Source organism: Aulonocara sp. 'chitande type north' Nkhata Bay, linkage group LG2 (genome assembly GCF_057382095.1).
Source record: "Aulonocara sp. 'chitande type north' Nkhata Bay isolate Kocher_YH1m ecotype deep benthic linkage group LG2, A_spYH_male_GT1.1, whole genome shotgun sequence".
NCBI classification, from domain to species: Eukaryota; Metazoa; Chordata; class Actinopteri; order Cichliformes; family Cichlidae; genus Aulonocara; species Aulonocara sp. 'chitande type north' Nkhata Bay.
Window position 1 is genome coordinate 34,875,828 of NC_141345.1, and position 27,270 is coordinate 34,903,097.

Sequence of the window (27,270 nt, forward strand, 5' to 3'; positions counted from 1 at the left end):
TTTGGGACACAGTGGAAGAGTGGACACACTGAGAGGAAGGTGATGCAAGGTTTGTGATGTATTTTTGGCCCCATATCACAGACTTCATACTGTGTACTTAACAGTATGAAGGCTTGGTTGTGTGTGAATGTAAGAATTTGTTTATTTTTCTGTGAAAGGGTTGTTGTTTAGTAAGTAAGATGTTTGCAGAGACGTGGGGATTACTGCTTCGATGAATTCTACCCAGAAGGGTTTTTACATGTTGCTGCTGGTTATATAGAAAAAAGTCTGAGTATCAGCTCTCATCGTATGACAAATACAGCATCTAAAACATCCTTATGAACCATAAATAGGGAGCCGATTAGAGAGCGAGTCTTTAAACGTAAGTGTTGAGAGGGCTGTGCACTCCTCAGCGCATATGATCAGTGAAGTATGTGAGGTATTAAGAGCCAAAACCACTGTGAGTCCCAAAAATTAATATTAATAAGCTTAGATAGGACACTTCATGCAAAAGTTGCAAAACCCCTGTTTTACTGTAGCTAAAACATTAAACACAATCTATAACAAAATAACTTAAATAAAGTAGAAAAGCTGAATGAAGTGAATACAATATAACAAATGACACAAAGGAGCCTAATAGGTAAAAATCTAAACAAAATCCAATAGATCACCATTAATAACACGGTTAAAATACAATAATCTTGTGTAAAGAACAAACAATTTTACAGGTATCTCAGTGAAAAACTAAAAACTTAGTACACTTTGTCTCAACAGCTTGCATAATTTAAAGTATTTATTTACTGTATGGCTTTATCAGTCTCTCACACTGATGTGGAGGAACTTTGTCTCACTCTTCTTCACATTATTGCTTAAATAAATTCATTGAGGTTTGCAGGTATTTGTTAATGCACGGCTCTTTTATGGTTCCACCACAGCATTTCAATCGGGTTGCAACCTTGATTATTTTCTTTTTTTAAACATTCTGTTGTAGCTTTGCGTCTGTGTTTGGGATAACGGACCTGTTGCATGATCCAATTTGGGCCGAGCTTTAGCTGTCGGACTGACAACCTCACATTTGGCTCGAGAACACTTTGGTATTCAGAGGAGTTCACGGTTGACTCTCTGACTGCAAAGTGTCCAGGTCCTGTGGCTGCAAAACAAGCCCAAATCATCACCCGTCCACCACCGTGCTTGACGGCTGGTATAAGGTGTTTGTGCTAATATGTTCTGTTTGTTCTTTTCCAAACATGCTGCCATGTTCTTTTTAGAGAACAGGCTTTCTTCTCCTATATCTTTTTTTGGCAGCTTACAGGGTTTTAAATCATCCAGTGCCCAATTATTATTTCTACATCCACTTATAAGCACTTGGGTCCGAGAGATGTAAACGGTGACAGCGAGGGTCTCTGCAGATGTCCGCAGAGGATTTACATAACAATGCACCAACTACCCATGCGCCCCAGGCGGCAGACTTCAAGAAGTATAACAGGAATGACTGCTCGGCCGTTGCGCCTCGAGCTGTCTGTGCTTGTATATGATCAAGGTATAACATGATCGGTGTCCCAGCCACTAGAGCGTCAGAGTATCCAGTTTGTAACCACTCTCACACAGCCTTGTTTGAGCCCAGATGCATGGTTCTAATCTTTACGTTTTGGTCTGCTGTTTAGCATAATGAAAACATCTAAAAGAGTCCATTTCCTCTTTTATTAAACAGCTCAAGAAAGCAGCTCATCCAGTAAGAACTGATTTTTGTTATGCTGATCAGACATTGGAGCATTTCTCATTTTTAACCTCACACTCTCATACTGTTATTGAGTTTTCAAATAGGTTCTTTTCTACTCCTTGAATGAAACAGGAAGATAACACAGCACAAGTTTCAGGCCAGAATCAAAGAGACTACTTGACTACTTCCTTTATTCTTTTCTTACTGTGCCCATCCTTTTGCACTCCTCAACTTCCTCTTCCCCCTTCCTTTTCCTTTCTAGCGCTCTGTTCCTTAATCTCTCCCGTTGGTCCCACCTAGTCAGCCTCTTTTCACTCATCTCGCCCCCCCTCCTTCCCTCCTTCCCTTCCACATGTTGGCTGGATTCTTCACGCCTGCGGTACCCATCTCCACCTACAGTAGATTAGATTGTTTCTGCAGTATCTACTCTCTTCTGTAGTGGCATCCACATTGTTCTGCAGCTCACTGTCAGCATCCATAAATCCAATTTGTTGCCCATGCGTGTGTCTGTATGTGCCTGCGTCTGCATGTGTGCTTCAATGCGATGCAGCTGCCTTACGTTTAGTTGTCCGCGTGAGTGCATTTAAGTGTCGCAGGCATCCTTTTGTTTGTGTGTGCTGCAGAAATATTATTTCCGTGTACCTGCCTTTCAGTGTCAGTACGTTCGTCTTGCATGAGTGTGCATTTATTAAGCTTGTGTCTTTGTGGATGTGCAGGCGTGTATCTTTGCAATTGTTTGTGCGAGTGAGCATGTGTGTGTTAGCGATAGCTCTGGGTCTAGTTCGCTGTCAGTCTTGATAAGACACGCTGCAGTGACTATAGAGAGAAAAGGAGTGGGAGGGTGGAGATGTATGAGAGTGGGAAAAAGAGAGAGAGAAATGCAGGAATGAGGAATGGGGTAGGGGTGGAGTGTGTCGTGGTGGTTGATGGAGTGTGAATAAGATCAAGATAGAAACTGGGAGAGGAAGATGATAAAAATCATCACAGTCAGATAAGGAGGGCAGATGCAGGCGAGGTGAAGGCAGTTAGAGAGAGAGGATGAACAGGAAAAACCAAAGGAAGTCTATCCCCAGTTCTTTCCCTCTTCTGTTTCACCTTTTCCCTCCTGAAAATCATTAAATATTCAATCTCTTTTAAACTATTTTTTCTTTTTTCCCTTATATCTCTCTACTACCCATCCACCCCCCTTTGTTTCCTCCTTGCTCCCTGTGGAGCTTGAACAGTTCAGATATCCCCGCAGTGTCGCCTTTCTCTGTCCTTATTTAGAAGCACCAAATATGCTTCATATTTCTTCCATCTCCTGGGGAATATTTGTCTCTCGTATGTTAGCTGAAGTCGCTGTCAGCCTCAGAAACAAGATAAACACGTCTGTTGCTTCTCTAGTCGACACAGGGATGTCAGTTTGCATTTGGTCTGAGACCTCGAGCACCTAACACATTCCTTTTAATAGGATACATGCAACTGTGATGTGTCAGAGAGACATTTCTCAATTACTAATCAGTTTAACTACTAACTGGCATAATTTGTTGAGTTCAATATATCACGGTTATGATACTAAAATACGAGACAGCTCGGATGCTTCTTCTTGAAACAGCAAGTGGCTGATACATTCTGCAGTGTGGAGCAAATCTCACAAACCTCCTAATCCCACAGCAAATTTTTAAAGTATCTGCTGCAATTTGCACCTAATTTATACGTTGGTTCGTGGGCTTTTTCTCGTCGCAAATTTGATCAGAAACACATTTAGTTACACATGTTTACAGTGCAGAGGTGGAAAACCTTGTTTCTTAAGTTAGAAAGCGTCTCAGGTCTGTTCCCGCCAGCTGCTGCTACTGGCTGCGATAGAAAAGATTACTTCAAGTCAAGCTTTACAAGAGAAACATTCAGAAAATGCCATCGCTTGCCACTGTTCGGTGCTGCAGTGTGAAATAAGCATGAAAGTGTTGTGGAAAAAGCCAGGAGGACCCAAAACAGCCAAAATAACGTGTTTTAGTACATCAATTGTCACGGTTGACAGGTCTCTGGTTCAGTATGTCAAGGCTACTCATATATACGTGCCTCATATATTTGCAAATATGAGGCAATCTGCAGCTCGTTCCTTTGACCTGTTTTTTTTTTAGCGTTGTCTTGTCTAAACTGTGTTTTTTTCCTTTTACTATGTTTACCTTTGGAAAATTTGGAGTCGACGTAATTTCCATCATAGTTCTTTGAAACAGGGCCAGAAAAAAGAGGTTGGGTTATTTTATTTAAAGAAAGAGGCAGTGGCCCAGAGCCATGTATGGTCCACTTCACTGTGTAACTAAAGGGGGGAAAAAGGTAAGGGAGGAGGGTACTGCTCATTTTTAATTTTGTTTAAAACAATTCAACAGTGCATGAAAGGAATGATGGGAGGAAATGCTGGTGTTGAAAACAACAGTTTCGCTAACCCTCTGCCTCTTTTTGGATTTGAACAACTCGCCCACTGGCTGTCTGTGACATTTACCAATAGTGAGCGTGTGATGTAACCATCATTGCTGTTAAACTAGGTTAGGCGCCGGCAGTTAGAGGGGCGTCTGAGGCCGTTTATATCACAGCCGTTATCAAGTGGCTAATGTGTAGATGACAGGAGCTCTAAAGCCATCACTGCAGTCAGTCTGGACAGGTATTTACTGTCGGTGACCAGACCAAAGCACCCAGATGGAAAATTGGAGACTAATTGGATGACACACTAGCTGTTGCTTGCATTTTTGGACACACCTATGAGGTATTATTAGGGAACAATAGAGCATGAAGGAGAGAACGGCCATATTACATCACTGATAAGATTTCTCCTTCTGATAATGGTCTACTTTAAAGGCTTAGTTTTTATGCGCAAAAGGAATCAACAGAAAATAACATGATAAAAATGGCGAGGACATATATACTCGCTGCCCACTTTGTTAAGCACATCTGTTCAGCTGCTCATTAATACAAATATTTCATGCAACAGCAACTCAGTACATTTAGGTATACAGAGTTCAAAACGAGCATCAGAATGAGGAAGAAAGGTGATTTTTAAGTGGCATTGAATGCAGCCTAGTTGTTAGCACCACAAAGATTGGTCTGAATATTTCATAAATTGCTGATATTCTGGGATTTCTCCACATAGCCATCTGTAGGGTTTACAGAGAATGGTCCAAAAACGAAAAAATATGGACTGAGTGGCAGTTCTCTGGCTGAAAATGCCTTGTTGATGACAGAAGTCAGAGAAAGTAGGCAACAAGACCTCAAATAATCACCTATTATAACCAAGGTATGCAGAAGAGCATATTTGAACCTTAAAGCAGAGCAGCAGCAGAAGACCATACCAGGTACTAATGCAGTCAGCAAAGATCAGAAAACTGAAGCTACACTTCACACAGGCTCACTAAAATTGGACAAATGAAGCTCTGATCTGGTGAGTCTGCTGTAAATAACATGAAGGCATGGATCCACCCTGCCTTATACCAATGGTTCAGGCTAGCAGTGGTGGTGTAATGGTGCGGGGGAGGATATCGGCAATTCAGTAGAGCAACTTTACATTATGAATGTTCAACCAACAAATTCATATGGATTTAAGCATCTTTTAATCTACGCCATACAAAAAGCAGTTCTGAAGGCAAGAAGACGTCAACTAGGTAGTAGGAAGGTGTGCCTAATAAAGTGGCCAGGACAGCACATAAACAAGATAATTAGAAAGAATAGTAATAGTAATAGAATAGTAACATTTTATTTTTAAATAGATGGATGATTTAATAAAGAAACACCATAATGCAGTAATAAGAACTTTTCACTTATAAAATTTAATGTTCTTTTTCTGGAGGAAATCATTGTCACAGGTTAAATATTTAGCCAAGCAAAACAAGCTAAACGTATATAACAAGGAACTATAGCACAATCAGCACATTTCATACGCTTACTTAAGGCGGGGTAGACTAACAGCACTGACTTCCTCAAGTAACTTCCTTAAAATATAAAAACATGAACCTGTATTCATGCATGGCATAAGCACAGTATATTTACCCATATAGAAAGTGTGCATTACTCATGGAAGTGGGTTAAGTCAAAAATATAACTAATCCCTCGCAAAAATAAAAAGTTTGAATGTTCTCAAACAAACACAACGCAAGAGTAAACTTATAAACCAAAGATGGTGATTAAACGGGTGTTACTAAAGGCACACATTGATTGCAGTGTTACAACTTGTCTCCTCATTATTCAAATTAAGTTTTGTTATAGTTTCGTTTTTATCACAGAGAACTAGTTTTTCCTCTCTTGCTTCAGCCTTGAAATTGCACAACTCTTCTTTCTTTCGTCTTTCCTCCTCCCTGTCGTCTTTCAGGAAACAAAAGATGAATTTTGGCCCGCGTTAGCTCCTCCCCATTCCTGCTCTCCCTATCGCTCTCTCTTTTTTTCTATGCTATATACCCCCCCGCCATCTCTTTTGCACTCTCCCGCTCTCATAAACGCAGCAGCTCTTGCAAACTGTGTGTGCTTCTTTTTTTGGTGACAGAGAGCTGGAAAGACAGAGAGATTTTCTGTATTAGAAAGTGAGAAAGGAAGGGGAGGGAGGTACCTAAAGACAGCGGGGAGGGAGGGGTAAGAGATAGAGAGAGCAGGCGAGCGAAGGGGACGGAAGGGAGGGGAGAGAGAGAGAGCGAAAAGAGGGGGAGCACATGTGTATGCTTGTCACTAAGGGGCTGGGAGAAGGACTAAGGGAAGCGAGGTAGCTGGCCACAGCCGCCATATGCTGACTGGATTCCTGTTCATGTCTGCTGTGTGAAGACTGTAGGTTTCTGTTGTGTGCTGGCCGGCTGGGGAACACACCATGGGAAGCTCACATCTCCTCAACAAAGGCATGCCTTTAGGTAAACAACCAGCACTCTGCTTTTATGTGGGAACTGCATATCACTGTGTGTGTGTATGAGTGTGTGTGTGCCAATATTTGTGAACTCAGTGTAGATCATTCTGCCTCCTACTCCCCTCCCCCTTCTCTCTCTTCCTCTCCCTTTTTCCGTCTCCTCCTCCTCCTTCTCTTCTTAATTCACTCACACTGTTATCTTTTGTTTTTCCTTAATCGCTCAGCCGCTCTCATCACACAAGAATGGTTAGTCCTTTCTCTAAAGATCTGTGTGTGTGTGTGTTTGTGCGTGAGTGAGTGTATGTGCACGAAGAGGCAAATCTCTGCTATTGAAAGCTGCTTGAACACCTCTGTTTGCGGTGACAGAAATAGATCTCCCTCTCCTTCGAGGGCTAGCAAGGACATGACACATATTTGCCTTTCATTGTGCTTCTTTTAATGGAAAGTGGTTGCCTTCACTGAAGTGTGCGCACAATTTACGTGCAAGCACACTTACACACTCACAGACATAAAAGGGAACTAAAGTGACACACATATTCAAGTATAAACATGCATGCCCCCAGCCGGATTCACAGGTAATAGATGCACCTTATGATAGGGGCTGCAAAAGACTGTTCTAGAAAATGGGATCAAGGTAGGGCTGCTAGGAATAAGAAAGGGGTGGGAGGGGAGGAGGAAGAGGGGGGTCGGGTGTCGAGCAGGAGGATGAGGGTGTGAAGATAAACGATCATTCCCGTGTTATCGAGTTATTATATCAGCTAAATCTGCATTTGTGAATCCAGTTCTTCTTCAAAGAAAGCAGACATTATTTGATGTCATCAAGAGGCTGCAGGCTCTTTTTCCTGATGACATCAAAGATTAAAGTTGCAGCTATTATCTTACTACCCCCCCACCCTTTTTTTATTGCCCCTCGCTTTGGGCAGATATCTTCTCCACATCCACGCCGGCAGCTTGAGAATCCAAGGTCACAGGACTAAATGACTGTGGCTCAGCAAGGTTTGTCCTTTTCAAGACGCTCATGCACAAATCTCCACCAGTCAATAATCGTGACACTGATTGGGTCGTGGGGTCTGTTTCAGTGCACGGTGACAAGCACTGAACCTTTAAAGGGTGCTGTAAAATCAGCTTGCAGTTTCAGGTGATTGATTGGTTCATCTTTCTGAAGGCAGGGGAGCCTCTGATCTCTGTGTTGTATCGTGTCTGAGCTGATTATGAAGGCCTAGATGAGTGACACCCCTCTAAAACCATGTTAAACCAGATCTGCTGGTAAAACACAAAAAATCGAATGTTGGTAAACGCATCCCATGAGGCCTTTACACTGTAAACACGACTGTTATAGTTCCAGGCAGTTTCCCACTGAGAGACGCCTAATGTCAAAGGCAAAAATCGAGGGAAACCGCTCATGTGGTGGCATGTTGTTAGTTTAGAGAAATCCAGAGTAATCTGAAACGGCTATTAGATTACAAGTCACTACACATCTATGTTGGAATGTGAAATAAGGGCTCCAGTACCATTTCACACACTTATGAAAACAAATACAGGTTTTTTTATACTGCACTACTGCCATATAAAAGGCAGGAATCTCCTCAGGTGTAATTTACAGCACTTAGAAATCTATAAAGTGCTCAGCAAAGAGACTGTAGCACTAAGAGCCATTAAGATGCTTGGTCTATTATGTCAAATGCTTACAGAAAAATGACTGAACTAAAATGGGAATCAATAGTGAAAGATGTGCCAGTCAGAACTAATACATCTCACTCTTTTATTCAGTCAAGGTTAGCCTTATGTAATACTTGCTAGCTGCATTTGACAAGTTCGTTTTTTATTGAGAAGGGCTGTTCAAAGGGGGGAATGTGACTGAGACAAAGTGGCAAGATCAAAAGACGAGTACAGAAAAAACAAAACACAACAAAAAACCAACAGACCTACAATTTACCACCCCAAAACAACAGTTAGCAGGTAGGCTATAATTCAGCTATGGTAGGTAATTAGCAGCTTTGCATTATGATGAGTCCGTGCATACTCGTTATTAATTTATATGTCAACACTGTCAAGTGAGTCTGATTGGGGTAAAACCTGCAGATTAAATAACTTTTAAGATGATACCTGTAAAATGGCTTTAGCAGCCTCTTTAAAACGACCAAACAGCACTTTAAGCAGTTATTTTAGCTCAGCTCAAATAAACGGTGCAATGTGTGAAACTAAACCCTTTTTTCCTTTTGCTGGGAATACCCTTGAAACCGCTCAAACGCCCCCCTGCGGGTCCCCGCACTTCAACAAACCTGTAATCTAAATGCAGTAAATGCTTCATAGCCTTAATAATCCATTACGGGGAGGCGTTTACACCAGAGTGTCCAAACTGACCCAATCCAATTGAAACTTCAAAGTGACTGTGATTTAAAAAAAATGTATATTAACAATTAATCCAATGTAACAGGCCAGCAGCCATACAATAATCCAGTTACAGCCTTATAAATGTATTTTTTTCCTCTAGTGCAAATACTGTTTAAGCCAGTACTTATAAACAGTTTATGAATTCCTGCAAACAAACAGTGGGTACTTGTGACATTCGTGGCAATCTGGAAATTGAACCCTAAGTCATGTCAAATTGAAAATGATTGACTTCACAATTGTAAAATAAATATTTTCCAGCAGAAATAGCTTCCAATAATAAATTATTTTTAACAATTACAATTTATTGATCTATTAAGCTAGTCTCTGGAATATTTAAAGTATAGGCACATAGCACAACTGGAACTATAGCCTGCCTCATCAAACTTTGAACTGGTTGCCATTACTGAGTTGCTGTCAAATGTTATTGCTGGTTTGCTGCTGGTGTCTTTCATTATGAGAACAAAGACCTGACAAACCTGAACTGCTTTGCTGACACCATACCTGCAAATGAGAGCCCTGCATGGTGATCGTTTCTATGTGTAAGCACCTGTGTGTGTCATACATCACTGTATATTAGTCATGTCCAAAAGCACTGACTGACGAGGCAAAAGTGTAATACCTGTGTTAGTGTGTAGGTGTGTGAGTCCATGAAAGAAGGAGGACCAGTGGTGATGGATATGTCTGTCTTCTTATTTTTCCTTCCTGGGAGTTGAAGTGGGGGTAGGGGGAGAAAGACGAAAGACAGAAACATCAAGCCACCCCTGAACACTTTGTTCCTGGATATTCACCCGCTTTTTAGCAATATAAATACAACTATTATACAAAGCACGCCTTTATGAATTGCTAGGGAGTTGTGCAGAGCGGGAGAAAAAAAGAAAAACGGCAAGGGAGATGAAGAAAGCCTGGGGAAGTGAGACTGAAATGAGAGATGGAGACCAAAAAATGAGGCAACATCAGATGAAGAGATGTTGAGACGAACACTGAAGGGGTGAGAAGGAGGATACGGGGGCTCTTGTGGTTGCTGCACGCCACAAGAGCCAGTAGCATTATAAATCAGCCATGCTGTGGCTCGATGATTGGTTTCTACGGCTGCAGGCGACTTGAGCGATCACAGGTGCCGACAGCGATGTCGTCCCCGCTTTTCTTCCTTTCCTTTTTCTCGCTCGCACAGTGAAAAATAAAAACACTTGATCTGCTGGAGCTGAATGTAGTCAGACGAGGAAAAGGAATGTGAAGATTTGTTTTTAAATATTGAAATGAAGAAAACGGGAACTATTCTTCTAACTATTCTTAGCTTATAGCTTAATAAATAAACTGTAACAATAGTTATGACCTTTTTTCAGCTGACTAATAGTTCAACACAGAGGAAGCCCTACAGATGCTTCGGAGCGGTTTACCCTTGTTACTAGAGTGCATGTTCTTGTGGGAAAAATCAGGTCCGCTGCAGCTTGTTTTGGCAGATCATTCTGCATCGAGGCTGGCCGACGTCCCGTTGACCTGTACGTTTAAAACGCATGAAATTAGCTGATCCTTTTAATTGTCTTTGTTGACTGACAGTGTGAAAACACGGTCTCCCTCCTCGGGGACAAAAATCCAGCTGTTCCTAAGAGCTGGTCAATGACAGCTGGATGCAGGCAGGCCGCAGGGCTTTCCCATTGGCTCTCGTGCTGCAGTCCCAGCAGTCACTGGCAGATGCTTTTTCAATTTCTAAATGTCAATCAACTTTGGGATGGAGCCTATTTTCATATCTATGATGTCATTTGATCTTGCCCCCCCTCCCCAGGCTCAACTGTTACTGTACAGATGGTTATTGTATTATAGTGAACAATGAACAAAACTTTCTTTGTTTTCGCTTTTCCCAAGTTGCAAATCACTACCACTGCTTTGCTGCGTTTACTCAAAATGTCTACTGTTCATGCTTGTGCATCTGAGTTAAAGAGTACTTGTTCAGAAATGCTGGATGGAAAAGCACGAGCAGAGCTGAAGCTCTGTCAAGAGGCCTGTTTGCACCGTGAATGCCCCCAGCAGTCACCAAGCCCCGGGGCTACGGGAGAGGTAAAGACAGAGTGAGAGATTACTGGAGTATTTAATATAATGAGAGAGGGAAAGGAGAGGGATAAGCGTTTACAGTTAGGGAACTGGAAGTCTGGCCAATTATTTAATATAATGAAGGATTTAATGAGTGTTTAAAGTGACGGGAGAGCGAGAAAAATACCAGTAATAAAAAAAGACCAAGAAATAATGACCATTTGAGTTGGAGGATTAATATTTACAGGGCACTGCTGTGGTTTGTGAGTGTGGGGGAAGAGACAGAGACAGTGAATAAAGCAGTGTTTTATTGCCTAGTACTACTCAGCAGGCTGAAGTGCTGGTACTCCCAAGGTCATTCATGGGGCTGGAATGAGAGCTATTTCCTCCCTCAGTCTGACCAAGTGTGTGCTGGAGAAATGTCTGGAATCTCTGTAACCCCCCCCCCCCATAAAAATAATACCAGAATGACAAGATTTCATGAAAATCCTGTCTGCTCAGTTACTACTACTTTTTCCATGTCAGTGCCAAAAACTGAGCAGCGCGGTGCCGTAATTCTTCTCGCTGCCGCTGTATTCCATTTTCTAAGCTGTGCACCATAGATTTTATATTGATGTGTAAGTGCAGTGGCCTCCAGGCAAATCCTATTAGGTATAGCTGATGTTTTAGCAGGCCACATAAGGCACCATGTGCAAGATTTGAGTTTCACCTCACTGGACTGCTTCATCAGATCAAGTTTCATGCTGTAATCTGACAATGCAGATTTAAGAGACAATGCAGAAGTCGAGTGACGGGTCGCGCGATGTTGGGAGCTATTCTTTGTCGCCGTGCAGCTTCTGAGTGCTCTTGCTTTTCTTTTTTATCAGTGGAAGTATGAAGGAAATGCCCACATTAAACCAGGAGAACGTGCTGTGGGCAAAACTGAGGTGGAAACCAAGTTTTAGCTCACGTACAAGTAGCTGAGCTTCTGTTGTGGCTGCACGACAGCTTCATACCACATGAAACCAAAACTGAAACGTGTTTGAACACAACTGTTGGTGTTAAATTCCCGACAGCGAAGCGTCTCTCTATGTATTTTGTCATGCACTTATAGCGTGCTAGTTTAAAAATAACCACGCGACTATGCTGCTTTAAACAAAGGGAAAGTTAACGGTAGACGGATCAAACGAGACACAAACTGAACGCAGACCCCTTGTATCGGTTTTCTTAATATAGACTGTGAAAGCTTATTTTGTGTCACAGCAGAACTCTAATGGCTGCAGCCTAATGAGACGTACGAGCTGAAATGCAATGTACCGCTGCATACATTACTTCCTCATGCATGCACACCAGTGAAAACTGCTGCAAGTATGTGGGGGAGAAAGTCACAGAGTTTCAACCTTAATGACCTATTTACTTCCCACGGTGGGCCTTTCACATGAGAAAAAAATCATCATCCATCATCATACATACTTTTATAAATAGAAGTTAATTGGATGTTTTCCCCCAGTCTGCCCCTTTTCTCTTAATTATACAGTTACACTTATTTACTCCTAGTGGTTACAAATACAACACAGTCCTCATCTTGTAGTGAAGCAAATGGGAAAAAAAGATCAAAGCAGCAACCAGTTCCTGGCCAAATGTAATTAATGTTAAATGCAAATTTCCAGTGTTAACAGAAAGCCAACAAAGATTAAATAATCAAAACATCAGTGCTAAAGGTCAGGCTCAGACATCACTCCAAATCAAAGAGCAGAGGTGTCTCTCTGAACTGTTTTGCAGCAACATAAAACAGTCACACAGGAAGAAATCAATCCGCTGCAGGAAAGGTTGGGACACCGACTTCTCCAACAACAGGATGCAACCTCAAAAAACATGTTGCATTACTCAAAAGGTTTAATAAATTGGAAAGTCCCTTTATGTTTCAGTCATTCTGAAAGTTGCATTCATTCTGCTTCTTCCCCCCCGCCCCATGTTTCTGTCTTCAATAATCTGAAAAGCATGAACTCACTGTTTGAAGTAGAGAAACGCAGCCTTTAAGTACAAGAAAACAAGTAAACAGCAGCAAAACCCAAAATGACAATGAGCTTCAACTGGGCTCTCGGTGAAGCTGTAGCTGCCAGGAGAAGAGTGTTATTTTTTCAGATTTCTCAAACTAATTCATAAGTTAGGAGCTGCCAAACTTCTGTCCACAAGTACGGTTCTCAGGGATTCTTGGCATGCAAAGTATTGCGTAGACCCTAGAATCTTGATTTCGTTTAATTTAAATGACTGGTTTAATAACTTGGCTTCTTTTGCACGATGTTGGTAATGCAAATGGAAAACACGCTAAAACTCGGGGAAGGTCAATTGTGTATCCTTTGAGTTTTGAGTGGAATATTTTGAGTGAACTGACAGAGGAGGCTGCTTATTCGAGATGTCAGACTGCACATCTCAGATGGGGGGAAAAGTCAGCGATGAATGATGGGTTTGTCAGCATCAGCAAAAACAGGCATAACTCTGCACTTATTTCATCTGCAGTGTTTCAGAGGGCTGTCAAAACTTTACATGTCAAAAAATCCCAATTACACACACACACAGCCAGGACTTTCTTCAGAATCTGCATCTCTATGTCCCTCAGATGTCTTCTGTCTCAGGCTGTAAGGCCCTCAGTCATCTGGAATAATTATTCCATCGGTTATGTGGAAAGAGAAAGGGAGGGAAACGATGCAGGAAAATGCAGCAGGAAGGAATATTCAAGGAAAACTAATAAATCCACCTCCTATCAACCCCTGTTCTTGTTATAACTTCAACAAAGGCCCACTAGTGGGGTCATTTGGCATATCTTCATTGTTAAATACCATTTTTCCTCCTGTACAGCCCAGCAGCACTCTCAGGGTAATGGTTTAATCTTTAGGCATGATTTAATAAAACACCCTGCGGCAGGGGTGCAGGAGGAGTTCGCTGTAATTCGGTTATTGACAGATTTCAGTCGGATTTCAGAGACTCGCGTGGCAAACCGCTCTATCCCTTGCGAACTGTTGCACTTCCTTACGCACCTGCACGTTTACCCCTTTCAGCGATGTTTCGATGTTTTCTATTTGCATTTTTCTTGTATATTTATAAAGAGACACTTGGTTTCATCCAAAATGTGCTGCACAATAAACAACTGAGATATAATCTAGTGCTTCAGGCTGCATGCCTAGTTATTTTCGTATCAACACCGCCCCATTTTTTCCAAGTAAGCAGCTCCCAAGATGCACTCTGAGTCCATGGGGATGAGCATTTACATTCAGTATATAAAGACTTGTGAACAGGCTGGAATAAAAAGTATTCTTCATTATCACAGGCTGTTGTTTTTCCTCATTATTAATAACACTAAATTCATATAGCAAGATTTGCCTTTTCAACGCTATTTTCTACTAGAATAGCTACGACACCCACCTCATCCATCTTCTAAATTACCGCCTGTTTCATAAAGTCAGCAAATTTAATCATAAGTCAGCAGTAATTAAGCAAAAACAGTGAAATATTTCAAAGTTATGAGGAGAAAAACAGCTGTGAAACATGACCTCACACAAGAGGAATTAGCTCCGCAACAGGCAGACAGCTGCTCCGAGAAACAGCTTTTTTTCCTCCACGCCTATTGTCACTGTTGGCATGGCAACCACCACCTCAGAACAGAAACATTATGGGATGCAGATACAGCCGCGGCCTCGTGTGTGCCTGGGACCTCATCCTTATTTTCACTTTAAAATTTCCTACACAAAAGTAAACGCTGGAAGTTTGAATGAAGTACAGAACAAGTATCCCCATTCCTTTTGTAGGAGATTTACACTGGTGGTGTTTCAGCACCACAGCCTACTTTTCCACCCATGTCTTCCCTGTCTTCTTTTCTTCTTTTGTTCTGCCGATCTGACTCTTTGTCCCTCACTTCTTGCGTTTTTAGGCATCAGGCCCCCCATTATGAACGGGCCCATGCATCCGCGCCCCCTGGTGGCGCTGCTGGACGGGCGAGACTGCACTGTGGAGATGCCCATCCTAAAAGACGTAGCAACTGTAGCATTCTGTGACGCTCAGTCCACACAGGAGATCCACGAGAAGGTAACATGCTTGAAGTAACATGTACACATAAAGTGCAATAATAATTCTATAATTCTATCTGGATGTTTTTGTGTTTCAGCTAAACAGAAAAAAAAACAGGCAAAGTAAAGCGTTTGCTTTTACTAATTTTGCATATATGGATTAAACAGAAAGATAACCAAGTAGCTGACATGAAACTTGTCACCATGGGCTAAAGGAATAATGAAAGCAACGTCAACCAATTCAGAAACCAGTGATTTAAAACTCTCTTTTCATGCTTTCCTGACTTAATGATGCTGCCATATCTAATAGGCTTAGAATGCTTAAACAGATATGAATCGGTAAAGCAATGGCACCAAAAAGAAGATTTAATTTAAAGCTTTGAAATATAATACTGCCTAGCCCAAAAAAGTCACCATCTGGATTTAGCTAAGAAACAGGTAACAATACACACACAATGTCAGAAGAACTCAAGGGATTACGACTAAACAGCTACACAGTCTTTAAAAAGTGAGGGTAATCGGAAAAAAAGGCTTCTTTTTGTCCCGAAGGATAAAGATTGTAGCGATGGAAAAAGTTCACGAGACTTGAGAAGCCCAGATTTACCCTGTTTCAGGGTGATGGGAATGAAGAGATGTGGATGAAGTGATTTACCCATCACGCCCAGTGCTTACCATACAAGTCTGTTGGGGCAGTGTTATGTCTGGGCTTCCTTCAGTTGGTCAGGTCTACATTCAGAAATGCTATGTGCTCAAAAAAAAAAATCAACTGAATATACCGAATGACGAGGTTTTTCCATCAGGATGACAAAGGCAGGATTCGCCAGACTCAGACTGAGAAGAGTGATTCAGGAAGCATGAGACATTATTTTCACACTGGCCACCACAGAGCAGAGACTCTAGCCTCAATGAGAAACGTTTAACCTAAGAGAAGAGTCTAAAGTTAAATAGATGATGTTAAAACAAAAGGGATGCACAAAAATCAAGTACAAACTTGAATGTGGGTCAGATTCTGCAACAGTCACTACGATTGTAAATGGGTTTGTATGTCTGGCAGGGTTATGTCTTGTACTGGGTGTCTGCCAGGCGCACCCTCTCTGTGAGCGCGCTCAGTAGGCCACAGTGTGGGAGAAACAGATGGCACTCCCTCCCTCGCAATCCTTCTCTTGCTCTCTGTCTCTGGTTCTCTAATAAGCAGCCACCTCATTGTGTAATTAAAAGGGCTTCTTTACTGTAATTGAACCGCATGTCATTTTCATCCCCTCGCACATATGAACCAGGGGGCTGGCAACATTACAGAAAGATCACACCAATTAAAAGGTGTCGGCTCTGTAATGTATTCAATTCTATATGATAATCTTATTATCTGCTTCTGAGCCATTACGGTTATTGTCAGACAATAAGCTAGAAATGATTAAAAGTCACTGAGAATTCAGTGTGAATCGTATTAATTCTAATATTAGACAGTTCAGATAGATGCAGACACCTTATCTTAATTTATCTTAATCTTACTTCAAAAGGCAAAATATCAATGAAATGTAATTCTTAGGAAAAAAAGTTAATAATAATAATAATTTCTTATATGTTAACTTGCTCTATATGTTGTGTTGTGTGTGTTTCCAGGTCCTAAATGAAGCTGTAGGAGCGCTGATGTACCACACCATCACTCTAATGAGAGAAGACCTGGAGAAGTTTAAAGCGCTGCGTATCATCGTCCGAATCGGCAGCGGTTATGACAACATTGATATTAAATCTGCTGGAGAACTTGGTAGGAACATGCACACATACGTGCACATATTTGCATAATAGCAAAATAGCTCTTCCCAGCTGTTTCAGTGCTCTGTCTTAAAGACACAGGCAGAACTGGCACAGATTTTAATTTTCCTGTTAGTAATCTAACAAGAAAGAAGCGTCTCTGACAATTTGGTGTACTGTATTGTTGCAACAGCCAAGTTCGACTTTCTTGTTGCCAAACCTGTTTTACTTGTTCAGCTTCTTATTATATTTTATGTTTTAAAATACTTAAGATGAGCATTGGCGTATGAATTTATTATTCAATAAAAAACGATCCAGTCTTTGGTATGACCCACTGTCTCTCCTATGTGAGGGGGGGAGTGGCCTCATTTAGTAAAGAGATGCTTTTTCCAAAATTAACCACAAATTTCATCACCGTTCCTTACTTTCTATTGTAAATTTACTCTTGCAGCTATGGATGTTAACTTTTGATGTGTCCAAAATTTTAAATAAAAAAGACAAACAAAGTTTTTTGCATGCTTTGGGAACAGATCTTGCTATAAACACAGAAGTAACACCCACCTTGTGTTTAAACCTTTTGTTTTTGCGGAACAGCCAATCACAAGAATCCTGGCTTAAAGAGTGTGAGAAGTGAGCCAGATCTGTAAAGACATTTTCGAAATTAGAACAATAGGGCCCCTTTAAATACATTTTTTAAAGTAATTTAATATATGAAACACGAAAAAGTCGACTGTAAGCTGTGTAAATGCATGACCTAAACATTAAGTCAAATTTTAAGCTTCCTAGCTACCAGTTCCTGTTGCCATGTTTGCAAAAAATCTGTAATAGAAAAAAGGAGAACTTTTTTAAAACTCAGTTTGCTCCTGCAACAGCCTGAACTTTACTAACTTCCCTTATCTTCTTCTACCGAGAGCCTCTTCCATTTTAAAGTGTCGAGTAGTTTTGTATTTTGCACAGGAAAAAAAAAAACTGCTGACACCTTCAGCTCGTACTTCCCCACAAAAATAGCTTTCACCAAACGTCATTTCTCTCTCAAAATGGTTTTTAAAAGCTATTACCAATCCTTATCTGCTTTCTGGTCCAACAGGCATAGCTGTTTGTAATATGCCAGCCGCCTCCGTGGAGGAAACGGCAGACTCCACGCTGTGTCACATCCTCACCTTGTACCGACGCACCACCTGGCTGCATCAGGTTTGTAGCTCCGTGTGGCTGATAAAAGAGTCTCAAATTAAATGGATTTAAGCGACTTATTTTAAATGTCTTGGTTAGTGGTGTGCATTCGGTTATCACAATTTTAGTTTCGACAGTTACTAATCAGAAAAATTGAAACGTTCATTCATTTTCTTTAGAATGTGGCTGTATTTGAAAGACGTTGATGTAAGATGTAGAAGGTACAGTAAAATGATTTGTTCCTCAAATCATTATTTAGACTTATCACCTGAAACGACTTAGACTTTGGTCATTGAGTCCAGATATTATGATGTATGGCTGGATCATGTTCAACTGTAACGTTTGTGTGCTCTGCCTTGTATATGCGTGTAATAACTAATTGGTATTCGTGCCAGGCTCTGCGGGAGGGGACCCGTGTTCAGAGTGTGGAACAGATCCGTGAGGTGGCATCGGGAGCAGCGAGGATCAGAGGAGAGACCCTGGGACTCATCGGGCTCGGTGAGTAACAACAAAGACGAACGTATGTGAAGCAGAGCTCAGCAATACACACCGAGGTCAGCATGCTGAGGTGCTCACAGTGATCATACTAACACGCAGGTACAATGTTTGGTCAGCTGGTCAGAATGTGCTGTCTGTTTGTTTTTACATTTCCAGTGATCGAACATTTGTTCTGTCGTTTCTAGTTTTGTCCTTAGCTCAGCTAAATTGGCTAAATTGTACATTCTAAAGGGTTTTTCCAGTAATAATGAGCAAACGTGGGTAGCAGTCAGAGAATCGCAGTATGTAATTTGTGCTAGCAAAAGACAAAAAGCGGAATATTAGATGCACGTGGATATAGTCTAGATATATAGGTTTTATATGTTTGCAGTTTTTCTAATGCCCCTGCATGAGTATTGATGTTAATGTAATTCCACGCCCGCGGGTATTCCTGTGTTTCTAGGTCGAGTGGGCCAGGCTGTAGCCCTGCGAGCCAAGGCCTTTGGCTTCAGTGTGATTTTCTATGACCCTTATTTGGCTGACGGTGTAGAAAGATCCCTGGGATTACAAAGGGTCACCACACTACAGGTAAAACACACACTTGTGAAACCATTTTATATTTTAAACATCAGCCTCTTTTCACTTTTGTCAGCTCTTCTGTATAATAGAAAAAAACCCCAAAACATCTTTTAACAGTTTATTTTCCATGGAGTCATTATTTTCAAACGGTAACTCCATCACTGTTTATGCTGTGGAAGCACAAACAGGGTACTCCTGTCTGAACGCAGATAGAAAAAATAAGCTCCGCCTAGATTTTACCATGTGCACGTCACCTTACTCCTCAACCATTTGAGAGAAAATCGAAATGGTTAATGAAAGATTAGAATGATTATTCTGATTGATTATTATCTGATTGATATTGAATGATTATTTTTTACAAATTTTGGAGCCAAAGTTACAATAAAAGTCCATTAGTCCTGTGTGAATCTTGATCAATAGAAAGTTAAACTCATAGGCAGCCTTTTCATACCTCTGCATCCTTGACATCTACAGGCATCGGTCGTATACACTATGTGACACTGAGACCATAAAAGAAGTGAAAGCTAATTAAATTCCACAGCTAATTTGATTTTGAGTGGATTTAAGGGCTACGTTTAATGAAAAATTGCAATGGCTTGTGAGTTACTACTGAGAATCAGATTTTAAGGGGGACGTGCTATGCTCATTTCCATCTGCATATTTGCATGTTTTCACTGATTTTCACAAGAAAGAATCCTTATTTATACATATACACTAATACTAATATATACATATATTTACTTATACTTACCTATACTTATACTGGGCTTTGGTGTATCTCCTCAGTTCATGCTTTGTGTGATACAGGCAGTTTTAGCTCTTTTTCCTTTAACTTTATTCTGACTGCCTGCCCCTAACTAACATGTGAGCACGACCCCTGAGCCCAGCTCTGACCGTATAAAGGCTATTGTTGACAACATAGAGACCCAACAGTGCCAAAAATTGGTAGAAAGCCAGTGTTTAGATCAATGTGAAGCTATAGCTGTCACAGTATGCACATGACAGAACATGAGGAGAAGCAGAGCAAAATGCTTTGCACAAATATCAGCAAAGCACCTGTCACACAACAATGCTCACCTGGCGTGTGTGCCAAAAACAATTTCCACTCAGCTCGTATTTAACCAATAAGAGCTCATCACTAGCACAGCATTTAAATGGATTCAGACTAAATCCTCTTTTTACAGGGAAACAAATCCTTTGTCTCCAATTCTCTTTGCTGACGAGAATGCTTTCTCCACAATCCGCCGTGACAAATAGGCATTTATTGCAATGGTGCTGTGACCACTGTGTGTGGAAAAGTAACAGTAACTGTCGTCTGGACCTGGTTCAACATTTCTGTTGGGATTGGGATTAAGTGGCTCCTTTTTTCTCTTCCTCAGGATCTGCTCTTCCACTCTGACTGTGTGTCTCTGCACTGCAGCCTCAACGAACACAACCACCACCTGATCAATGACTTCACCATCAAACAGGTAAAGATCGGCATTCGCACTCATCGCCCAACACACGCGACACTGAGCAGGTACACTGAAGCATAAATGATTTCTTTGGCCTCAAATCAACTACTGAGTCCCATAGCCATAAATATTAAAGAGCCTACACCCAGGGAAGCCCACCATTTTACAGATTAATGAGGTTCTGTACCACGTCTGAAGGACTATCAGATATTGGCTTTTCTCCTTAAAGGATTTTAGCTTTAAACACTTCTACCCTAACTGGGAGAGGATAAGTGAAAAGACAATTGCTCAGTGTAGGCCTATAAAATATTACTGGAAATTCTGCACTGTGAGCAGAAAATGTGATTTCTTTTTTATTAGCTTTACTGAAAGGGATTTGTTTCATATTTAATATCACAGAGTCTTTATGTACAGGGGCACCGATCTTAAAATGTAAATGTGGTGTTAAGCTCAACTGAACATATATCACTGACTGTGTGTGTGTGTGTGTGTGTGTGTGTGTGTGTGTTAAAGATGCGTCAGGGGGCGTTTCTGGTGAACACAGCAAGGGGGGGTCTGGTGGATGAGAAGGCTCTGGCTCAGGCCTTGAAGGAGGGAAGGATACGTGGAGCTGCCCTGGATGTTCATGAGTCAGAGCCTTTCAGGTAACCTCCTGTTTTAACTGCTAGCTATATTTGACTTTATCGTTAATGAATTCATGAATTATTCCATCAGTGCTACTGGCCCCTTTATTAGGTATGTAGTCAACTGCTGGTTAATGCAAATATCTAATCGGCTAATCGTATGGCAGCAACTCAGTCAAGGCAACCATCAGAATGTTAAAGAAAGATGATTTAACTGATTTTGAACATGGCATGGTTTTGGTGCCCGTATTTCAGAAACCGCTGATCCGCTGGGATTTCACACAACCATCTGTAAGGCTGACAGAAAATAGAAAAAGAGAAAAAAAATCTATTAAGTGGTAGTTTTCTGCGAGAAAATGGCTGGTTGATACCAGAGGTCAGAGGTCAATGGCCAGACTGCTTTGAGCTGATAGGATGATAACAGTAATCTCAACTAACGACTCAGCGCAACCAATGTATGCAGAAGGACGTCTCTAAATGCACAACCCATTGAAACTTGAATCAGATGGCCTACAGTAGCAGAAGGAGAACAGGACACTGAGGCTAAAACTCACAACGGTTCACCAAAATTGGATAATAGAAGATAATAGAAGGTTTGATGAGTCTCAATTTCTGCTGCAGTCTTTAGATGGTAGGGTCAGGCTCTGAAAGCATGGATCCGCCCTACCCTGTATTGGAGTGGGGAATATTTTCTTGGCACACTTTAGGCCCTTGCTGTCAAGTGAGCATCATTTGAAAGCCATTACCTAGCTGAGCATTGTTGCCTACCCTCTCTAGCCTATCGTGACCACAGTGTACCCATCTTCTGATGACTGCTTCCAGCAGTACAACACACCATGTCACGAAACTCAAATAATGTCAAACTGTTTTTTTTTTTAACATAGCGATCAGTTCAAGTCCTCAAATAACCTCCATAGTCAGCAGATGTTCATCCAATATTACTCCTTAGAGATGTGATAGAACGGGAGATCTGCATCATGGATTGGCAGCTGATAAATCTGCACGATGGTTTCATATCTTATGGACCAAAATCATTGTTGAATATTTGCAGCATCTTACTTCACTTCCATGAAGAATTAGGGGCAGTTTACAGGAATGTTTACTAATTTTATAATATCATGGTATTCAATGACATTTGTGCCACAGCATAGGTCATCAATAAACACAAAACAAAAGCCTTTTGTGGTGCACAAAATCATTTTTGCTGCAGCTCAGAGTGATTGTACTGCTTGTGTATTTGTCAGTTTCAGTCAGGGTCCGCTCAAAGATGCCCCCAATCTCATTTGCACACCACACGCTGCCTGGTACAGCGAACAGGCATCACTGGAAATGCGAGAGGAAGCAGCCAGGGAGATCCGAAGGGCTGTGACAGGTAGTGCACACACACGGTCACAGAAACACAAACTTTAGCAGACAGTATGATTTCTGATGAAAAAAGCCCAAAAAGTGGTATTTTAAGGAATTCCATGCTTCCTGTCGAGGAATTTTAAGGGCCTTCTTTCCTTTTCTTCTATCCTATTTTTCTTTTCTTTAAGGTCGCATCCCAGACAGTCTAAAGAACTGCGTCAATAAAGAGTTCCTCACCCAGAACAACCACTGGGCAGGTGTTGACCCAGCTACCGTCCACCCTGAGCTCAATGGGGCATACAGGTATCAACCAGCAATTACTTGACTGGGTTTTTAGTTGTTCCTTCTTTTGGCATATTTCTACATATTTTCCAACTATATGGAAACCTTAACCCTTAAGCTTTCAGGGTAAAAGAGCTACAATCATCAGTTGATGTTTGTTTTGGTCTTTCAAATGTACTCGAGCTTTAAAGGAGCATGTTGCTGCCCTGTTGACTTCCAGTCTGTTAGTACTCGCAGATGTGATGACAGCTCTGACTACACACGATAAGAGAGGTCGCACGGCAGTCTATAATTATACTGATGGGTAGACAGCGTCGCTGCCTGCCATGAGGAATTCAGCCAGGCAATGTCAGCACAACAAAACACTGGCTGCTGGGGTATTGAAAAGTGCTTGCAGGGTGTATCACATCCTGAAATAGCAACACAGTTCAGCTTACCAAACACTGCACTACATCTACTACGCAAAGCACTGTTTGGTGATGTGAAGAAGGTAATGAATATCCCACTTATAATTATTAGTTTATATTCAAATCAGATTTCTGCAAACCACAAAAAATGGAGGCCAAATTTCTGTACGTACAGCAAATCTAAATATTCCACAGCGACACACAATAATCAAACATGCTGTCGTAATCGGAAGTAGTGTCAAGTGTCCATGGGGTTTTTAAGTGGTCTTTAATGTTTAACATGTGGACATGGTTATGTCTAGGGCTGTGTGATATGACCAAAATCTCATGTCCCGATATAAGAATTCTATCGTCCGATAACGATATAAATCACAAAAATGTAACATTTTCTGTAAATTCTGTGAATCTCGGGCAGCTCGACTTGCGTGAAGTGTTTCCAGCTGCGCGTCATGTAGCTGGAGTCGAGTGTTTTAACCGATACATGAAACGATACATTTTTAGACATAAGTTGCCGTAAACAGTTTATTTTGCGACACCACGAAACAAACGATAGCGTAAAATGAAACGATAGACGTTTTTATATCGTCATCCGATATATATGGTTATATCGAACAGCCCTAGTTATGTCACTCTTTTATCATTTATGCGATTCCTGTTTTTATCCATTCTAAGATGTTTAGTGTTTAGCTTTGTTTTTGTTGAGTGCTTGAACTGAATAACCACCTTGGTGGGGGTGTCCTCTTGGAGCTGGACCTTAGATTTACTGACCCACCCTGTAATCATGTGAGTCATCGAAGGTCATATGACCCAAGGTGTGGGTTATTACTGTCAAGTAAGGTGTGAATCCTTTCTAAGACACTACCCTGTGAGTTATTAAGGTTGCATAAGTGAATTTACAAAATGCCTTTAATCATATTAGTTTAACTGCATTTAAGATGACTCAGTTCTTATTCTCTCAGATTTTATTCTCTCCCCATGTCTGTTACCACCAGGTATCCCCCAGGAGTAGTGAACTTGCCATCTGGCGGCCTCCCTCCCCCTGTTGAAGGCATTGTACAGAGCGCCGTGCCAATCGCGCACACCCTTCCGCCCGCCGTCACACACCCTCCTCACGCCCCGTCTCCCGGACAGAACACAGTGAAGCCACCAGAGGGCGACAGAGAGCAGCATCCAAATGACCAGCTGTAGCCCCTCCACAAACACAAAACACACACGTTCCCGTGTTGTCTAGTGACTGGTGGTGGTTGGCACAGCAACCGGTGTCATTGCGATAAGTTCTCTAGTGACAATTGTTATCAGGTTTGGTGTCAGATTGACCGGTTGAAGTCCCAATTACAATCAATTCAAGAACTCTCTGGCAACTGGTTTCCAACAGCCGGTTCACACTCCAAAGAGGAAGACAAGGAAGGTGGTGATGAATTAAAGAGCAAGGCAGCTGTCTGCTGCCCCGACCAGAAGTTGGTCTTCCGATCGCTGGATGATCTTCAGATTCTGTGCCAGAAGTAAATAAAAAAAACAACAACATAACAATAACTATCTGTTGATTTGGGAAAAAAACTAGGATCAAATTCCTCTGTCTTAGACTGTAGTGTGTCCAAAGTTAGAGGGGCGGGGTTTATGTCTTTCTCTCTTTTCTGTGTCTTTTCCTTAGTTTGATGTACAAGCAAAGTTAGTAGGTTATAAAATGAATGTAACCTGTCTGTGTACAGTTTTAGACTTAAAGCAAGAAGATACTGATATTTGTATTCGAGTCTTAACAAAAGCAAAAGTGATCTCTCTATGTAGCTGAACCAGTTGGAGAATACAATATCCGTTTTTATTTTATTTTAATGTCCCCAAATTAGCAAGCCCCCCCAAAAAGAGGCAGCTTTTTGCACACCATCTCAGGAGAGTAAGTTTCCGCAGTTGGTATATTAGTTATTTTTTGTTTCTTTTTGTTCTTTTTTTTTAGTTTTGTTTTATAAATTCTTTTTTCATGCCACTTAGTGCTTTTGTTTTTCTACCTGCTTGCCTTTTCGTGTCCCGCTACATTAGAAAAAGAACTTTAACAAGAGCTAAAGTTGAACTGATGTTTGCTTTTGTTAGTTATGTTTAAGGGGCATGTGACTTTGCTCTTGGGACTTGTCTAAATGCTTGACCGAAATCAAGAGGGTTGTGGGAGGAAAGGCTGCAAGAAAGCGGTAAAATGGTATGCCAAGGCTGGGAACTTATCTCCTTGTCTCTATTAATATATATGTCGACAAAATGATGCACTGAGAGCTTGTAGCAGACCGCACTTTGAGAAACAAGGATGTTTATCTTGTCCTGTCTAATGATACAACAGTACCCCTATCACACACAGTAAATGTGCAGGTCATGGAGCATGAACAGTTTGATGAATCACTGAGTCATGGTTCATCATGCTGCAAAGTCAGTATATTACTGAAGTTGCCCTTGCAGATATAGATCTCTCCAATCAGCCCGAAGAGTTGCAAAACACTCAACTTTCCATTTGAAGTTTTAACCCTCAGAGATCCCTAAAAAATACACACACATTGGTCCCTAATGGACATAAATGTCCATTAGGGATCTCTGAGGGTTAAACTCACTCCCAGATGTCACATCTAGTTAAGCAAAGTTAACGTTTACTGACAGATGAGAAACAGTCATGCGCATGAACTTGAATCAAATGAAATCTTCATACTGTTTAGGACATTTTAAAATTCAAAGCAAAGTCAGTAAATAAAATAAAAATCTCATTTATCCAGACTACTATCCCTTTAACATTTCAAGATGGGTCCTTCCTTGAGTATACCGTTTAGCCACTCTCTGTGGCCTCCGTGTCTATGTGTACATATGGTGTTCTGCCTGCCTGTGTCAATGTGAGTTGGTTGTATCTGTGTCTAAAAAAGCAGCACTGGGAGGAGGGGTGGTGGCTTGTGCTCTCCACAAACATCAATACAAAGACTGCCATTAACAAAATACTTAATACGAAACTATAAACACCTGAAATTGAAACTGATTCCAAACTTAGCCTAGCAATCTCTCAGAAATTAAATCTCTTACAGGTTACATTCCCACATAACAAGAAGAGTACAGTGTCATGCAAGCGTAAAACTCTGCCAAACCCTTTTCTCGCGTGCTGATGTTAACCAGCCATCTGAGTGAAGGTGCTTTCTGATCCCCTCCTACCAGCAGCTGAGTAGTAAAAAAACAGTTTACTGTTGCCTACCTGGTCTTCTTCATGGTTAGGTAGTAAGCGTAGCAATCAGGGATGGAAATTTTGCCAGCGATATCTGAAAGGGGCGCCTCATACTGAAGGTACTGCCAGGCTAGAGCCCCAAAATCCTCAACATCATGCTGAACTGTTTTGAACTTGAATCTTAAACAAGATGCCATTCTTTTTCTGTGGACGAAAGTCTTCTGCTTGTTTCTTTCTAAAACAAACTGCGAGCATTCCTTTATTAAAATGATGGGCGCCACATCAGATGAGCTTTTTAAGTGTCGAGGTGCTCCTTGAATTTCCATCCCTGGTAGTAACACACAGTCCACTGTTGCCTACCTTGGTCCCCTTTATGGTAAAGTAGTAGGCGTAGCAATATACAGTATACATAATCTATATTCTACAGTAAATATCATTATTTTTGGTCAAAACTGACAACCTGACAAAGATACGTTTGTGACTGTATGCATTTGTATGAATTATTTTAAAAGAAATAAACTGTGGAAAGGTGATGGTTGCTTCCTTAATGCCAATGTGTTTGGTTTTAAGGGGAAGTTATGAGTATGTACAAGAGTATGAGAGAATTTCTGATTTAAAGTAAGCATGAATTTTGGTAAATTTACCAAGAAAAAAAACGATTACTGAATGTTTATGGAACACACACCACAATTTGATGTTTGAAGCTCATTCTTTAAATTATTAAGTTAAAACAAAGAATTGAGTGGTCAATACAACACGATAAGTAACTGTTTTAATAGTTTAATAATCGTAAGGTAGGGTAGTTAGTCCAGCAATGGGCAGCATAGTGGCTAAATTTGTTAAGTTTCAAATCTCTACACCACGAGGTGACCAGCTCTCCTAGTCAAAGTTCTCAACTGGGATTTCCAACTTGTTAAATTGAAGCTGTCCAACCAACCACAACTTAAGAATATAGGACGGTGGCAGTGAATGCAAA

General features: G+C 41.1%; 1 protein-coding gene across 2 annotated transcripts; it reads left to right on the plus strand.

The window, feature by feature from the left end:
- Positions 1 to 25,613, plus strand: ctbp1 (C-terminal binding protein 1). 2 transcript variants are annotated; one of them, XM_086260387.1, is made up of 11 exons: positions 1 to 49; positions 14,887 to 15,041; positions 16,643 to 16,787; positions 17,862 to 17,965; positions 18,340 to 18,442; positions 18,885 to 19,009; positions 20,380 to 20,469; positions 20,968 to 21,098; positions 22,322 to 22,449; positions 22,613 to 22,727; positions 24,106 to 25,613. In XM_086260387.1, exons 1-11 carry the CDS (start codon positions 43 to 45, stop codon positions 24,299 to 24,301), a joined length of 1,299 nt encoding a protein of 432 aa, XP_086116513.1. In that variant the 5' UTR covers positions 1 to 42; the 3' UTR covers positions 24,302 to 25,613. The 2 variants fall into 2 exon arrangements, with proteins under 2 accessions (XP_086116513.1, XP_086116506.1); XM_086260380.1 differs by lacking the exon at positions 1 to 49 and adding an exon at positions 6,326 to 6,564.
- Positions 25,614 to 27,270: the final 1,657 nt, after the last annotated feature.

Coding starts and splice junctions, on each gene's coding strand:
- ctbp1 (XM_086260380.1), top strand. CDS start 6,525: ATGGGAAGCTCACATCTCCTCAACAAAGGCATGCCTTTAG. Junction 6,565..14,886: donor CAACAAAGGCATGCCTTTAG/GTAAACAACCAG, acceptor TTGCGTTTTTAG/GCATCAGGCCCCCCATTATG. Junction 15,042..16,642: donor CACAGGAGATCCACGAGAAG/GTAACATGCTTG, acceptor GTGTGTTTCCAG/GTCCTAAATGAAGCTGTAGG.